The sequence below is a fragment of the Physcomitrium patens genome, chromosome 23, assembly GCF_059467195.1.
Source record: "Physcomitrium patens ecotype Gransden chromosome 23, ASM5946719v1, whole genome shotgun sequence".
Lineage (NCBI taxonomy): Eukaryota > Viridiplantae > Streptophyta > Bryopsida > Funariales > Funariaceae > Physcomitrium > Physcomitrium patens.
Window position 1 is genome coordinate 820,066 of NC_143432.1, and position 18,867 is coordinate 838,932.

An 18,867-nucleotide genomic window follows, 5' to 3' on the forward strand; every position below is an offset into this window, starting at 1 on the left:
TCAACTCCTTTTAATTTAATCTACTAGCCACTCTAACACACATCTAGATTTATTAATACATAATATGTTTTAACTAATTTTTACATACTATAAGCATTTACAGTATGATAGTGTGTCAAAACCACCGTATGTAATAATCATTACAAATATGAAGTTAGATATGTGCTGGTGTCAAGGAAAAGAATATGATAAAGACAAATAAACAAGTGAGACTTCTCTTAAAGAAGGATGAAAAAATAGAAATAATTTGATATGTATATTAAAAAAAAAACTAGAATGGCTACTACTAAAAGCCAAAAAAATTAGAAACCCTTGAAACTAGACTAGAAGCAAGAAAGGAGTTGACAAGAGTGAAGAAGGCCTCACTCTTGTCTCTATATATACTATCTTACTAGGGGCTACGTGGCAACTTTCTATAAGACCTCTAATATGTGTTGACTTTGTAGGACACATGCCTTGACTTACAAGATAAGTTTTTCTACGTGTAGGCCACATAGTTAGCTTAGTCTTCAAGCTAACAACATGTGTGGCACATGGCCAACTTCTTGACCACGTTTTTAATTCCAAAAAGTCAATTAAAGATACCTATAAAGTCAAAGCTATATCTATGAAGCTTCTAGGAAGCTTTCATATCAAATACTATAGAATTAACCTACTTTTACCTACTTTTACTTACTTCTACCTATTTATACATGTAATTAATAGCTTATATGTGTATGTTTGTGACAACTAGACGTTGAGAAGAATAAGAGACTTTTGGAATGCACAATTGTTTCAGTTTTTGTATTAGTCAGATCACTTACCACCAATCAATGTGGAATTAGTGGAAGAATATATCACGAATTATGACCTCAAAGATGGATCGAATGTTGTACAAGGGAGAATTATTGAGATTGATGAAACAATCCTAAAAAAGATGTTATTTTTGTCCATTGGAGAGATTACGGTAGGAGTTGATGAGTCAAGCGATTTTAGCCCCGGAAGATTTTTCAAGGGAGGTATGTCATCCTTTGAGAAGAACCAAGGATGGCAGACTGTTGAAGCACTTTCATTGGAACTCGCGAAATGGTTCTGCTTTATGGTGAGGCAGTTAGGATTATACCGACACTTCACGTATATGTCCAAACGGTTATTATATGTAGCAATAGGAGCGCTGGAAGGGATGGTGTTCAATTGGGCAGCTTACGTAGCTACTCGTATTTTTGTGGAGATAGGAGCTAAGTAGAAATTGGAGAAGTTCTCACATTTGCTTTTTTCCAATTATGTATCTACTATGATTATATATACATTGAGTCAAACACTGCTAGTCAAGAAAAGTCTTATACCAATGCCAGTGCCTCTGCAGAGAGAACGGAATTTGGTGACATAAAATATCAATGCAATAGATATAATACACAAAATTGGAGAGTCAAGTCGTGCAGTGGCACAAGGAATCGTTTTAGCTATTGAATCAAAGTGGGTTCCAATTTGTTTAGCGATGGGAGCCCAGTTACAATGGATATCAATCAGTTGGGATTTCCACAAGATTGATTGTCTGAAAGATTACCTCTTAAAAATGCTCTATTGTAGCATATTTCACAAATACATTGTATGATGCGAGCATTAGATATAGAGGATAGTAGCAAATGGAAACTGGAGGCCAGCAAGAAGGTGATATCAAAGCAGAACCAAAAAATTGCAAGAAAAGAACGGATCTTTCAAGAGAATGTAGAATCCAAGTTGATATTTGAGACGAGATTTTTAAAGAAACAAGAAGCTTGAATGCAAGAAAAAGAACACATACTACAGATTGTAGAAGGACAATGAGATGAATTAATCCAGACTCGCAAGATATGGAATTTAGAATGGGAGCAACTCAAATGCCAATTACAAGTGAAACGAGAAAAGACTGAGTTTTTGGCAAAAGAGAAAGCGGCATTGAATGATCAATCCAGATGCAAAACAGAGAAGTTGAGGTCTAAAATTGAAGTTTTACAAGCTGAGGTGGCAAAATTGACAGAAGAGTTCACCGTGAAGAGTCAGTTACAAGTGTCAATTGAAGATGTTTTAGAATAGATGAGTCAACAGCAACATCAATTGGAACTCCGTTATGTCCAGATCTTGAAATTGGAGGCTCAAGTCCATGAATTGGGAGAGTATAATGAAGTTTTCTAAAATCAATTGAGGAAGGAGTCAATGAACGGATTAGAGGAGGAGGAAGATTTGCATTTAGAACCAAAATTGATGGAACCAACAATAGTTAATGTGGTAAGTGATCAATTAGGTAGGCCAAAGAAAATAGTAACTTTGTAGAGTTTTGTTAAGTAGTTTATAGATAGGTAATAATTGTGTATTTGCAAGGACGTTGCACAGATAGGAGTAGAATTATGTAGAATAGATATTAGTTTGTTTCTGTAAGATATTAGTAAAATAGATTAATAGTCCATAAAATAGTCAGTTCAAGAGGATGGATGATTAATTTAGTTATTAAAAGCGGTTAATTACAAGATTACAGTTAGAATCTGAGAATAGAGAGTAAGTATATAGGAGTTGTAGAAGTTAGTTTGAAGGCCAAACTGTGATAGTCATGAGCCGGGATAAGCTTGGTGCTACCTCTTTGTTTTTTTATTGTTGAAGAGTAATGGATAGTTTCTGAATACTCTGAAGTGAATCTGTGGAATAAATTAGAAATTGATTTATAAGTTATTGATTATGTAATTGGATTATTGTATAGTTGGATTATTGTGAGAAGATATTGAGAGTTTGTTATCAGATTCTGTGGGAGATTGTTAATAGATGGAAAATTATGATTATTGTTTATTGAGAGTTGTATGTGTTTCGATAGAAGAAGTCTACGATTACAAAAATTATGTGAAGACAGATTGTTTGGAATGGAAGTTTGTTATTTCTGGTTGTTGGATGGAATTTATGTATTTAGAGCGGTCTTTTAAGTTAGTATAAGAATTACGCTTTGATGTTATCAATCATTGCAAAGTACTATTAGGAAGTAGAAAGCATTGTAGTATTCTTTGGTGTTTTCAATGAATCAGAATACGGTTAATTATATGACCCTAATAAGTAGAACTCATGTACTTAGTCTTTCCTTGCGTTTGAATCCTTCTATACAGGCGTATTCTAAAAGAAATTTGTAGAATAAGTAAAACGACAATTACAATAATGCAATAATGGCATCATCTCTTCTAATAAGTAGGAAGCCATCACCCTTTCTATCATTGCAACCTCACTTTATAATGATATGAGGTAAAAATTTTTCACATGTTCATCTCTAAATTCTCTAATAACCTTTGGCAAAAGTTGGTCTCTCAAACTTCCATGGTTCCTCTCATGATTAGCATATACCATCAAAAATTCTACCATTCTTGTTCCATCATGATTCCTAATCTAAGCATATGCCAATCCATTGTCTATAACCTTTGTTTCCATGTAAGTAGTTGTAATATAAGATTGTCCTAGAATGATAGGATAAGTTGACGTATCTTTCTCAAAGAAGTTTTTCTCATCACTAACATCTCTTATTGTAATCTTTACATTTGGACATGTCCCATATATTCTTCTTGTGAATTATTTGTTGCTCAAATCAACTATCCATACTTGATATTAATAAGCTATTTTTTTTCTTTCATACAATTCTTTTGACATCAAATTGATCTCCAAACCATGACCAATTAATGCCAAAATAGGTTCTTCTAAATTCTCCAATTTCACCAATGTCTATATTGTTACTCTTATCCAATAATTACAAGAATAATGACTAAATATTTAGATTTTTTTTTTTTTTTTTTTTTTTTTCCTTTCATAATCCTTATATGTGAAACATCTCTATATGCATAATTATTGTCCTCTTCATCTATCATCACTCTTATTCTATGTGCATTTGAAACCATATTCTCACTCAAAATTTGTTATTTTTTCTTAATAATATCTATAATGACCTCATAAAATTCTCCTTTTGTTATCCCAAGAACTTCTCCTGATGTAAATTCCACCTTGCCATTTATAATGTGCTTTTCTAAAATCTTTTCCAAATCCATTATTACTCCAATATCCAATTGGAATTTATAAGTAGGATCCTTTACTTTTTTTTCACAATTTTTCTTTCTTTTATAGAAATAATCTTTTTTGTCTCTTCATGCATACAATTCTTTTTTTGTTGTATTTTTTTTCTTCTTGTAGTCTTTTTTGATGGTCTTTCATTATTTTCATCTTTCCTTCATTTTTCTTCTATTAATGCTTCATGTTGACTTATTACAACATATACATGCATAGAAAGACTATCAACCAGATCATTCCAATCCATAGTTTTTCAAATAGACTTGCATGTATTAATTAATATATCTCTAGCAACCTTTTCATTTACCACACTTCATTGCACTTGGCCACAATGAACTTTTATGATCCGATGTTTTAATGCTTATGCTTGGACAATCACGAGGAAATCCAATCTTATATGTCTTTGCTTCTATTGCATAAACCATCAATGCTTTCATACCTCCATTGCCAAAATTTGTCTCCAATTTTCTTCCACTTTCTTTTAGGCATATCATACCATCTTTGGAAAAAATAATCCCCTTACATAGCACTTTTATAAAATCTTCACATTTTCTTCTTGAATGATCTATCCTATCGCATTATATGCACCGATGTACTACACCTTCTATTAATCTGAACCTTTGTTTTATTAATACTCTTCATGATTGACTTTTTTCTTCAAATTTTATAATTTTATTTATAAATCTCTCATTCCTCATATAATTTTATAGATGTTCATTTCTTCTTTCTATGATATAGTCATTGAAGGTCGAATCATAGATGTAAGATTGGTAGTAGGAATTTTTACTTGAAATACTTGTAATAGTCTTTAAATATGCAATTCATTTTTTTTCTTTTTTCTTTTTCTAAGCAATCCTGTTGCTTCTTCTACTTATTTCTAATTTTTTGTCAAACCTTCATCTTCTTCTTTATCTTCAAGTAAGTTTTTGAACTTCTCTTGCAACTTTCCATCAACCACATGAAAAAAAAAATTCACTTTACTTAGATCCAATAATTACCTCTTTTTTATAAATAAGAATATTATTTTTTAAACTCCCTTAAGTTTATTGCTAGAAGATCCTTCTTAGGCCTTTCAATCCATTCAAAAAATGATTTTTTTGTAATTTTATCACTATCTTTCAAGAAAAACTAATCCTTCAATGATTGACATAATTTCTCCTATGAACCTCTACAATGTCCTATAATAGACCTCACATGATTTTTTATCTCTAGTATAGTAGATAATTCAAATAATTGAACCATCTTCTTTTTTGAAACATGCTTCAATTCTATTTCTTTTTAAAGCATCTTAAATACTTTCTAATATCTTTTCTTTTAAATTGATTGACTTAATCTACAACTGCCTATAATGTTTTGTTTGCCATACCTTCTTTGTATTCTTTAACTTATTATTAATGCATGAATAAGGCAAAAGCCTCAAACATTCTTGCAGAGTTAGGATCAAAATACATACTTTGTCTTCTACTAATACCTCTATTTATAATTACAATCAAAGCATCATACATAGCTCCTCCTTCAATTTTCTTGCCTTCCTTCTCTCTAATTCAAATAATCCAGAAAAAATTCCAAATACCTTCTATCTCAAGCTTTTCACGTCAAATTTACTAAATATGTTGTATTATATAAAGTCTTGTTTGAAAATGCACCAATTCCATATTACGTGGTTTTCAATTTGGGTTTATATTGGGTACTTAGCTGTAGAGAGTTTAGTTTTAACTTATTGGCCAAGCTCCATTAAGTTATTTAACTTTAAAAATATGAGACAAATAAATACTAAAATATCAAAAAGATATTCTACTAATAAATCCTTTTATATTTAAGAAGGTTTGTACATAAGGCTTTCTAAAATATCTAGAAATTTTCTAACATTCTTGGCTTTACCAAATACATAGCTAATCATTTGCTCATAGATAAGGTTTTTAATAACTTCAAAAGAAATCTACAACTTCATTTCAAAAGTTCATCTTTATACAAAAATTCAACCATAGCTCCATATATCCATGTTCAAAATATATATATATAAAGTCTTGGCTTCCAAAATACTCCTTTACTTTGTATAAAATGCTCAAGTTATAATAAAATCCCTTCAAAATATAATATTCTCACAAAAGATTTCTTTTTCTTGAATTTTAGAAATTCATATCTCTTTATCCAAATATTCAAATTTTTCTATTTTCATAAATATTATAGAATTCATTCTTAAGCTTTATCTTACAAAAATTCAATTATAAATTTGCTAACGATCGTCTGGCATCTTAAAAATCCTAGTAGATACTCTAAAACCCTAATTCAAAAGCACCTAAGTACTATTTTCTTTATATCTCACAAATCCAAAATCCAAATGTCACAAAACTTATGTATAAAGTTTAGTAACATAAAAATATATATTCATGGATATTCTTAGCCAAAATCTTATCAAATTATACAAGATATAGCTCAAAATCCAACTACTAGCAATTTAGATCACTTACTATTCTTAGATTTGCAAGCACTAACTTCAACCTTTAATATCTCCTTCATTCAAACTTAAAATCCATCAAAAAGTATGCCAAAAGTATAGCCAAGAGAATGCTCTCTTCAATCCTAGTTGTTGATCCTCTTTTTCTTTTTGTACGCCTACGTTATATCCAAAAGAGTTATAGTAGATACAAAATCAATACCCTAACTTTGAGCGTCCATATTTCTTTCATATAAACTCCAAATGATTCAAAATTTGTACCAAAACCGTAGTCAAAAACCTAAACTTGTTGATTCAAGCCTCCAAAGGTCGAATATGTCCAAAAACCTAACTCTAATCTCTAATATGGCCTCAGGCAGTCTCCATGAAGTCCATTGGTCATGATTTTTGACTAATAGGAATGGAGATTTTCATCATCCATCTCCATTTATCCATATGGATGCCCTAAATTCTCTTTTTTGCTATCAAGACCCTTTTCCAATCCTTTTTTTTATAAGATTTACATAATATATGTCCTAAACACCAAATAAAAGAAACAAAATAAGACTTTAAGAGTCACCAATATCTAACAAAGGTAACTCTAAATATTTAAAAGCTACTATTAATAAAATCAACTTCAAAGTCACTATCAAAAGAAATAAAGTTATATAAATACTAATAAAAGCCCTTTTGAATTATCTCTTTTTGAAGTTGTAATCTATCCACATCCTACAACCAATAAAAATCTACTAACATGGCTTTCACTATGTTATCTAATATATTGTGTATTAAATGTATAAACATATTATTTTCACATGGTAGCCAAACCACAACAAGACACAGGGCATTTGCATATGGAAGGAAGAAGAGAAATTGCAATAATAAGTTTGTAAAAATTTTAATAGAATCCTAAATAAACTCCAATTAAACCTTAATAACTCTAATCAAGCTTTTATCAAATTCAAAAGAAATCTTAAAGAAATTACAAAAAAAATATAAAGAAATCTTTAAAAAATATTAAACAAATCTTAAATAAATCTTAAATAAATTTTAATCAAATTTTAATAAAATATTATTTTAATCCTAATTCAAATCCTAATGGATCTTAATTAAATCCTAGATCAAATCCTAACTAAAATCTAAATCAAATTTTAGATATATCTTAAATCTTAAATCAAATCCTTAACAAATCTAAAATCCTAAATCAAATTGTAGACAAATACTACACAAATTCTAAATTCTAAATCAAACCTTAAAAAAATCCTAAATATTAAATCAAATCCTATTAAAATCCTAAATCCTAAATCAAATTCTAAATAAATCTTAAAACTCTAAATCAAATTCTATAAAAATCCTAAATCCTAAATAAAATTGTAGACAAATCCTAAATCCTAAATCAAATCCTAAATAAATTTTAAATTCTAAATTAAACTCTAAATAAATATTAAATCCTAAAATAAACTCTAAATAAAACCTAAACTCTAAATTCAACCCTAATCAAAACCTAATCAACTCAAATCAATCCTAAAGAAGATTAGAATCTTAATATTAATTAATAAAATAAGTGATCTTGCTTAAAAATTTATACATCTTTCAATCGCTTAGTTAAAAAGAAGTATAAAAAATATGAAGATAATTACACTTAACAAATGGAAAAAAATCCTAAAATTTGCTTAAGTGTTGGCGAGCCACTTATTCCAATGTAAATGTTGAACTTCCAATGCTAATATCTCCTTTTGAATCATTGATTTTCTCTCAAAATTCACCTAAATTTTAGAAAATCAAGTCTTATCTCTATATCAAAAAAATTCACTTCAATCCATTTAACAAATCACTAAAGTTATTAAAAATATTCATTGACCATCAAACTCCAATTTCAAAGACCTCAACCTACAAAAATATTCACATACTTTGAATAAACTATTCAATTCACCTCAAATTTATAACACATATCAAGCACAATTATATCCACTAACCAACAAAATTATATCTATAGTTTTGCTACATAACTCCTAAAATTACTTAAAATGTCAACCTATTTTTATTTCATAAAAACCCAGCTCATCCAAAACAACCTTGATTTTGTAAAGTACTTACAAAGACATTACAAATCCAAATCATAAAAAACCAATGCTTAAAAACATCCTCTCAAATCCCACTCTTCAATCTACCACACAACCTCGATTTTTTATTGAAATGCACATTGCAGAGCTATTTGCTCTTGTGGAGTCAAGATTTGAAGACCACTTGATTGTAATGTCTCCTTCATTTGTAAAATAATGCTCAAGAAATTCATGTAACTACTTACTCAGATAATAAAATAATTTTTGGTATAATAAAGAATCCAGACTACCAATCTCAAATCAAATCCATAAAAAATTAATATCTTCTTATCCATGAGCACTACAAATAAAATAAAATAAAATTCAAATATATTCATACTAAAGATCAAAATGCATGTTCATAAAGTTCCAATTAGTTCATATAAAGATCCAAAAATAAAGTGACAATATAAAGGAAAAAGATCATGAGAATATTAAGCTCTTATGCTATGATAGAATTGACGCTAAGAAAAAAAGATAAACATAATTAATAGATATATATATATATATATATATATATATATATGTATCTAAATAAATAAATATATATATATATATATATATATGTGTGTCTGATATATATATATATATATATATATATATATGTCTAAATATATATATAGTTAGTACTTCAAATACTTCCAATATGACAAGTAGTGAGAGTACTTCTACTCTAGGTAATGACAATGTTGATTTCATTGATAATTACTTTAATGAAGTTTATATTCAATCTTTAAAAACAACTCGCATTGTACTTTTGTAAATTCTATTATGACTCTACCATTTGCTTTAGCTTTAAAGTCTCTAGTATCTTCATTTGGATTTCTACATGAGGTTCCTCAATTATATCACAAGACACTTCATTTCTTTTATTCTTTACAATCAAAAAAAGTAATGCAAGCATAGTATGAATCTTTATTTGACAATAAAACATGGAAGTTTATAGACTTACTCTTGTGGTACAAATCCATTAATTGTAAATGGATCTATGCTCTCAAAACTAAAACTAATGATACTATTGATTGTTTTAAAGAAAGATTAGTGGCTAAAGGTTATTCATAGAAAATTGGTGTTGATTTTATTAAGACTTATTCTCCTATTGTGAAGTATAATTCAATCCAATTGGTTCTTTCAATTGTTGCATGGAAGGATATGCATATTTGACAATTCAATATTAAGACTACTTTTTTACATGGTCAACTTGAACATTAGACATATATGAAGCAAGTCCCTAGATTTGAAGATCCTTAAATTTTTCATAAGGTCTATTGCCAGAAAAAGACATTGTATGGTTTACAGCAAGCAAAGCTATACATAGAATAAATGCATAACCTAATTTTTAGTAACCTATAAGCTTAAACAAAGTATTGTTGATGCTTGTATCTATTGTTCCGATACAAATAATCAACTCATTCTCATAATGTTTGTTGATGATGATTTGTATTGTTGCCAAGATGCTTGCCGCATTCTCTATGTTCTTATGATAATAAACAACATTGTTGAAACAAAGATCAATGATCCAGATACTTAAGTGAGGTTGCAAATTGAATGTGATTGTTTTGCTACACTCATTTTTATACATCAATGTGCTTATTTGGAGAGAATTCTTTGTGAATATGGATTTTCTAAATCTTCATCCATTTCAACTCCAATTTCTTCTAATTCTTTTCTTTGTGGCATCAATTCTATCAATACAAAATTTAATAATAAATTTCCTTTTGTCAATGCTATTGGTAGTCTCTAATTTGCCTCAATAGATAATTGCTGTGATATTATCTACTCACTAAATAATATTACTCATTTTAAATCAAGATTTACTCAAACTTATTATAATGCTATTAAAAAGATATTTTGGTATATTTAGATAACTTTGGATTCCAACCTTGTATATGGTGGAACAAATTCTTTGACTCAATTCACTAGGTTTGTTGATGCAAATTAAGCGGCCAATTTGGACAATCAACAATCACATATTTGATACGTTTTATTTTTAAATGACGCATCTATTAGTTGGGGCTCAAAGAAACAATATTGTTTAGTCAATATTACTACATATTCCAATTATATCATCTTCTTTATGGCTACAAAAGAAATAATTTTGTATCGACAAATGCTAGCAGATCTTGGATTTCTTGAAGAGAAAGCTACCATTGTTTACTCTAATTCTCAAAGTGCAATTCAATTGATAGTTAAACCCAAGTTTCATTCAAGAACCAAGCATGTTGATATTGAATATCACATGTTTCCAAGAAAAAATTAAGAATGGTGTTTTACATATTGATTATATTTCTATGAATGCCAACATAGCAAACATTTTTACAAAAGCCTTGAATCTTGAAAAATTCAAGAAATTACATGCTTTTCTTACTATATATTCTTGCTAATACTTTACTTCTCCATTGTAGTGAGAGTATTACTACATGTTGTAATATCAATAGAGAAGTTATTCTTTAATGAAAATTCAGTAACTAGTGTGTTATTTTTAAGAAGGAATAACTTCTCCCCCAGTACATTACTATTTTTCTTGTTGTAATGAAGTGGCATGAATTATACCCGATGTAATGGTGTTAAGTGCCGTGAGCCAACTTAATTGCCACTGGGCTAGCTTTCTTGCTAGCTGCTCTAACTACTACCCTCAAGTCTACTGATCTTCACCTTTGCATTCCCTCGCAATATTCACAAATACACTCAGAAAAATTAGAGTACACAGTTGGAAACCAACTAAAAGACACGGGTACGGTGATGACACAAAATGAGATGAGTGTGAGAAGGAGTAGAAAGTATTTACTCACGTCTGCTCAAGCCTCCGTATTGTCAATATAGGGTCTGTCAAGATTCGTCCTTTCATCAATTAAAGAAAGACGTTCAGGGTTTCATTCGTTGCTCAGCAAATGCATTACACTGGTTTCAAATTTACCTTGACAGGATTGTATTAAGTCATGTTGAATACTTAAATTTTCCGACTAGTGTGCCAAATTTATAACACCGTTCCAATTCGAACAGTCCCATAGACCCCCCGTGGCCGAGCTCGCCAATTCTCACGCCAGTCGCTCATGCATATTGTCGACGAGGTTTCAAAACAGTGGAGGATTGTTCAAGTCCAATGTGGCGCCGGTGCAACCCAGCATAGCAGCATCTGTACAAAAAATATCATTTCATATGCGGGCACTCTTGACCCCAATCAATACTACGATGCCGTCTCAGAGTAGTTGTCCCTAATCCAACAACCCTCCTATCTACGATACCTATCGACTACAATGTCCACAATGTGTCGCTCCTCATCTCGCCAACGACCCGGTTGGCAATCCGGATGGACTAGCTTACGCGGCGGGCTTGAACTTGGTCTGCAAGTCCATCACATCCATGTCCTTGAGCTGGAACGCCCTGGCCAGTACCGAGGTGTCGATTGACGGCTGTGCTGCGAACACGGCGGTGGAGAACTGTACGCCGGGGTTCTGCCCGTTCAACACCGAGATCGTCACGGCGTGACCGCTGCCCACATTCAGCTGGAAGTGCACCAATCCCTTGGGGAACACGAAGAAGTCGCCCCTCTTCAGGCTCGTTGCGAAGAGCTTCCCGGCGGTGTCGACGAATCCGACGTGCACCTCTCCCTTCACCACGTAGATCACCTCCGCGGCCCTGGGGTGGGTGTGAGGGGGCACGAGCCCACCCTTGGCGTAGTTGAACTTGGCCAACGCGAATCCAAGGGTGTTCAACCCGGGGTAGTTGATGCCCGCGAACCCTGGTGCAAGCGCGATGCCGAGGGGGTTGTTGGTGTCTCCGTCCTTGCGGAAGCCCCTGAACGCGAAGTCCTCCGACATGGCAGACGAGGCAGGCTTGCAGGCCAGGCCGTTGATGGTGATCTTGCTAGCCAAATCCGCCACACAATAGTCGTTGATGGGGTCGGCATCACTAGCAGATGCCAAAGCAACCAGGGAAGCCACAACGACGAAGATAACGAGGACCTTGGCCATCTTGTCCAGATTGACTACAGTCACCGCGCAGAGGTAAACGCTCCGACGAGAGTGAATAGCGTTGTAAGTACCTTCACCTCTGCAATCGGGGATGTCGTGAAGTTCCTATATACTCCGTCGAAATGCTTGCCAGATCAGACATTCGTTAAGAAGTTATTACAGAAGCCGCTGAGTGTTGCCTTTCCAGTCTTTCTGCGGACCCACACCGATTTGCGGAAGTCGATCACCAATCAATAGTTCTGCCACTTAGTCTCCAATAGGACGCCGCTAATACCGCTGTGTCCCAAATTAAGATCCTCGCGCATCACACCACCCACCCATCGAGATGAAAATGTCGGTACGAGGCATTTCTACTTCACCCGAATCACCCCGCACAAGTGAGGCACCCGTGGATACTCGATATGCCATTCATTGTTGCACTGCTTTGCACACTCACTAGTTATTGACCAGGAAGTGCGAGGTACCAATATTAGTCTTGAGAGGATGTGCGTGAATGTTTGCGGCTGGTTATTGCTGCGGCTCAAAGTTGACGTGTGTGACATGGTATCTAGCAGGTTTGAGTCACGTAGGGTTGTGCTTCCTAAATCGTTGCGTGTGATTCATCGCCACACATGTCATGAATGGATATGGGTTCGGCCGTACTTGGAATAATATACTCGCCGATACCATTTATCCCTATACACTCCTTGCACCGTGTATCCCCCACAGTTGAATTCGCAAGTTCACACCAGTAGCTCATGAGGAATGCCTCTGAAGATTCGAAACTGTGGAGTTTTATTCAAGTCCAGTGTACCGCCGGTGCAACCCAGCATAGCAGCATCTGTACAAAAAAAATCATTTCATATGCGGGCACTCTTGACCCCAATCAATACTACGATGCCGTCTCAGAGTAGTTGTCCCTAATCCAACAACCCTCCTATCTACGATACCTATCGACTACAATGTCCACAATGTGTCGCTCCTCATCTCGCCAACGACCCGGTTGGCAATCCGGATGGACTAGCTTACGCGGCGGGCTTGAACTTGGTCTGCAAGTCCATCACATCCATGTCCTTGAGCTGGAACGCCCTGGCCAGTACCGAGGTGTCGATTGACGGCTGTGCTGCGAACACGGCGGTGGAGAACTGTACGCCGGGGTTCTGCCCGTTCAACACCGAGATCGTCACGGCGTGACCGCTGCCCACATTCAGCTGGAAGTGCACCAATCCCTTGGGGAACACGAAGAAGTCGCCCCTCTTCAGGCTCGTTGCGAAGAGCTTCCCGGCGGTGTCGACGAATCCGACGTGCACCTCTCCCTTCACCACGTAGATCACCTCCGCGGCCCTGGGGTGGGTGTGAGGGGGCACGAGCCCACCCTTGGCGTAGTTGAACTTGGCCAACGCGAATCCAAGGGTGTTCAACCCGGGGTAGTTGATGCCCGCGAACCCTGGTGCAAGCGCGATGCCGAGGGGGTTGTTGGTGTCTCCGTCCTTGCGGAAGCCCCTGAACGCGAAGTCCTCCGACATGGCAGACGAGGCAGCCTTGCAGGCCAGGCCGTTGATGGTGACCTTGCTAGCCAAATCGGCCACACAATAGTCGTTGATGGGGTCGGCATCACTAGCAGATGCCAAAGCAACCAGAGATGCGACGACGACGAGGATAGCGAAGGGCTTGGCCATTTTGAGTGATAATCCCAAACTACTAAATGGTTGGGTGAGAGAAAACCACTGCAGATGTCTGGTCCCCTACACTCTTACTGTCGTGAAGTTCCTATATACTCCGTCGGAATGCTTGCCACATCATACATTTGTTGAGAAGCGGTCACAGAAGCCGCTGGGTGTTGCCTTTCCAGTCTGACGGTGGACCCACACCGAGACGTGGAACTCGATCACCAATCAATAGTTCTGTCACTTACCCTCGAAGAGGTTTCGCGTAAATACCGCTGTGACCCACAATTCAGCTCCCCGCGCATCTCACTACGGACCGGTCGAGATTGGAATGTCGGCACGAAGCACTTCTACTTCATCCTGAACACACTGCACAACCCTGCAACAGTCGATGAGAAGTCCTAAAGCCCATTTACAGGTCCTCATTCTACGGTACTGCGACGCGGCAGCAGGTCCACCAATCAAGGCAGCTGTTAGGCCTTCTTACCCTGAACGGATTTTTCGCTGCGGTTGTCAATGCCAGGTATTTATGATCTTCGCATTTTTAAAGGTAAAATGATCGGCACCAGAGGGGTAGAAATGTCTGGATCACTCCCCGCGGAGTTCATTTAGTAACTAGTGTGTTACTTGTAAGCTAGGAAAACTTCTCTCCTGTATATTACTGTTTTTCTGGTAATAAAGTGGTATGGATTATACCCGATGTAATGGTGTAAAGTAGGTTATGGGCTCGAAGCTTCAAAACTGGGCATGATTGAGAGTTCTGCTGGTTGCTTAACCTAGCTTGCATTGATAGAGTGAATTGAATAGAGAGCGTTTTGAATTTGCCACACAAGTTTACTGCCTACTTCAGTCCTCGTGGTCATTTGCTTGATTTTCTTGATTTTTTTCTTAGGGACTGCACTTCTTCTTACCTTTCTATTTTTTCTGTTGACTTGATGTTTTTCATCTTGGTTACCATGTCTATTGAAAAAAGATTTAATAGGCATTCAGTGTTTCAATAGTACTGAGTTTCATTGCATGAAAATGTCAAATTAGAAATTTGTTTTGTGACAAAGGATACATTCAACATTTTGATGGCACTGTTGAATATGATTCAGATGATGAAGGCTGGAAAAATTGTGATTACAACGTATATACATTACTTACTTCTTTAATTGAAAGAAATGTTTAGGCTCTATTAACTAGTTGCACATGAGGTTTGAGCTCATCTTTTAAAAAAATATGAGCACAAGAATAGCAAAAATATTCATGAGTTATAGTGCCAATTTTTTGATGCTAAGTTAGAAAACAATCAATTTATATCTAACTTTATTGCTCAACTTGAACTCAGCATGAGTAAGCTCCAAGAATTTGATAATTCACATTCTTTGGATGCCTTCAAGATGTCTAAGTTTAGAGACTAACTTACTTGCTAGTTTTGATGGTTTTACCACTGCCTAAAAGAGCACTTCTAAAGAAGATCGTATCTTAGCTAATCTTAAGCTTTTCCTATGTGAGGAGGAGAAGAAGATTTTATGGCGCATACAACAAGAAGTTGCTTTGGATAGCAAAGCTTTTTATACCAGTCATGGACATCTTTCTATTAGTATAAGCTATAGAGGCCAATCTACTTGTAGGAGTCTTCATGCACGCAGATTCTTTATTGATATACTTCCATATGGTTATATAAATCCATTGTACCTTCATTTTGATGAGCATTATACTTTGCAATTTCCTACTCTTCTATTCTATAGACTCTTTTCTAAACCTCTATTGCCATTAGCAAAACAAACTTTGTTTCCACCAACTCATTTATAAACTCATAGGAATGCCAAGATTGCAAAAATGAAGTGTAGAACAAGATGTAATAATTGTGGTCGACTTGATCATTGGTGGTAAGAATGTCTGCATATATTTTAAGAGCTTGTCTATAGGCCACTCATTTTGTATTTTGGACCTTATATTCAAGCATCTTTTGTTGAGTTATTGGATTCCAATCATTCTTTTTTATCTCCAAAGGTTGCATATCCAGATGTGGAGTATTATTCTTCATTTACTTCTTACAATTATGATGATGTACATTCAAACTAGTTCAATTTTAATAAACAAGATATAAAAAAATAAAAATAAATAAATAAAAAAAAATCAGATTTCTCTCTCAATATTATCCATATTTATATAGCATTAGCATCAAGGAGAATCAAAGATGACTAGATTACTAATAGGAGAGCCATTCATCACATTATTGATAAACTCCAATGGTTTATTAGCTACAAACCATTACCACCTAATGCTATTTGGCTTGTCAAAATCTCTGTTGGTTACAAGTGCTACATAACCAATACAAGTAACAACAAAATTTTGGTTTAGCTTCTTAATCAAATAGAAGCTCATCTTTTTCAGCAAGTTCTCTATATCCTTGGATTTGGCCAAAATCTCTTGTCTCATTAAAGTTGCGAGACAACATAAATTTTTTATTATGTACAAAGATCATACTTGTGAACTTCATTAAGGCAATAGCCTTATCATGGCTAGCTGTATGCTTTAAATATCTTACATTTTAAATTTCATTGTCTTGCTTCCTCCAAGAGATGTTTCTTATATAGCATCTTATAAAAACATTGCTTCTTTAATAGAATTATAGGATATTGAAACTTGACACCTTTGCCTTGATCACTTATACTATGATATGATTAAAAAGATGGCTACCAATGGTTCAATCATTAAGATATAACTCAAGACTACTAAATCTCCAAAAATATATTTAAATTGCACCTTTGAAAAATCTTGCAGGCCAATGTTTTCTAAGAACATTATTAGAAGTCAATCCACAATGCTAGGGATGCTTCTTCACAACAATATCTATGATTCCATGAGTGTGCATTTTCATGATGGATCATTATATTACATTTGATTCTAAGATGATTGTACATGTTATCATTTTATTTTTTCTATTCTTCATAAATCAAATGTACTTACTTATTTTCAATAAATTTGCAAAATTATATTTTGAGATACAAGCTATAAGGTTCTTACATTACAAACTAGTAATGTAGGTGAATTTTATAGCAAATGTTTTAGTAATTATCTACATATAGAAGGAATCAAATATGAATTGATTGTATCATATATTCCAAAACAAAATGTTGTCTTAGAGAAAGATAATCAAATTATTATAGAAGTTGTTAGAAGTTTGATCTACTATACTCACTTAGATCCTATGTTTTGGATAGAGGCTTTAAATAATATTGGTTATACTTTAAATCAAATATGTTCTTGTCTTCTTCCAAATGCTATTATTTTCAAAGCTTTTATTGATAAAAGTAACCATGTCTTGCCCATATGCAATCATTTTGTTGCAAAGTTAATTCTCATATTTTTAATAAGCTTTGTAAGAAACTCAATCCAAAGAGCAAAACTAGATTATTTCTTAGATATTCCAATGAGACTAAGGGCTAGTACATTTGGAACTTATATCATAAACAAATTATCATCAGTAGAGATGTATTGTTTGATGAGCATAATTATGCTCAAGAAACACCATCTATTGCTTTTTAGTCTTCCAACACTACATCTATGGAAGTTCATTTTCTAAAATTTCAATACCCTCTTTTAGTGGAGATAAATCATAATTATTGTACCTCAAGTTTTAATTTTCTTATCTCCTCAAATTCAATTTAGATTCCTTATTTAACATCAAGTAATATAGTTAGTACTTCAAATACTTCCAATATGACAAGTAGTGAGAGTACTTCTACTCTAGGTAATGACAATGTTGATTTCATTGATAATTACTTTAATGAAGTTTATATTCAATCTTTAAAAACAACTCGCATTGTACTTTTGCAAATTCTATTATGACTCTACCATTTGCTTTAGCTTTAAAGTCTCTAGTATCTTCATTTGGATTTCTACATGAGGTTCCTCAATTATATCACAAGACACTTCATTTCTTTTATTCTTTACAATCAAAAAAAGTAATGCAAGCATAGTATGAATCTTTATTTGACAATAAAACATGGAAGTTTATAGACTTACTCTTGTGGTACAAATCCATTAATTGTAAATGGATCTATGCTCTCAAAACTAAAACTAATGATACTATTGATTGTTTTAAAGAAAGATTAGTGGCTAAAGGTTATTCATAGAAAATTGGTGTTGATTTTATTAAGACTTATTCTCCTATTGTGAAGTATAATTCAATCCAATTGGTTCTTTCAATTGTTGCATGGAAGGATATGCATATTTGACAATTTAATATTAAGACTACTTTTTTACATGGTCAACTTGAACATTAGACATATATGAAGCAAGTCCCTAGATTTGAAGATCCTTAAATTTTTCATAAGGTCTATTGCCAGAAAAAGACATTGTATGGTTTACAGCAAGCAAAGCTATACATAGAATAAATGCATAACCTAATTTTTAGTAACCTATAAGCTTAAGCAAAGTATTGTTGATGCTTGTATCTATTGTTCCGATACAAATAATCAACTCATTCTCATAATGTTTGTTGATGATGATTTGTATTGTTGCCAAGATGCTTGCCGCATTCTCTATGTTCTTATGATAATAAACAACATTGTTGAAACAAAGATCAATGATCCAGATACTTAAGTGAGGTTGCAAATTGAATGTGATTGTTTTGCTACACTCATTTTTATACATCAATGTGCTTA

At 33.6% G+C, this 18,867-nt stretch overlaps 1 protein-coding gene and 1 pseudogene across 2 annotated transcripts; both read right to left on the reverse strand.

The window, feature by feature from the left end:
- Positions 1–11,491: 11,491 nt before the first annotated feature.
- LOC112275621 (germin-like protein subfamily 2 member 1) lies at positions 11,492–12,653 on the reverse strand. Its single transcript, XM_024506133.3, has one exon. It carries the CDS (start codon positions 12,561–12,563, stop codon positions 11,910–11,912), a length of 654 nt encoding a protein of 217 aa, XP_024361901.2. The 5' UTR covers positions 12,564–12,653; the 3' UTR covers positions 11,492–11,909.
- Positions 12,654–13,318: 665 nt separating this feature from the next.
- LOC149986459 (germin-like protein subfamily 2 member 1 pseudogene) lies at positions 13,319–14,300 on the reverse strand (annotated as a pseudogene). The gene has a single exon (XR_016500277.1). The product of XR_016500277.1 is annotated as a germin-like protein subfamily 2 member 1 pseudogene (transcript).
- Between the last annotated feature and the right edge of the window lie 4,567 nt (positions 14,301–18,867).

Bases quoted from the DNA above. Each gene is read 5' to 3' on its own strand.
- LOC112275621 (XM_024506133.3), bottom strand. From the start codon at position 12,563: ATGGCCAAGGTCCTCGTTATCTTCGTCGTTGTGGCTTCCCTGGTTGCT.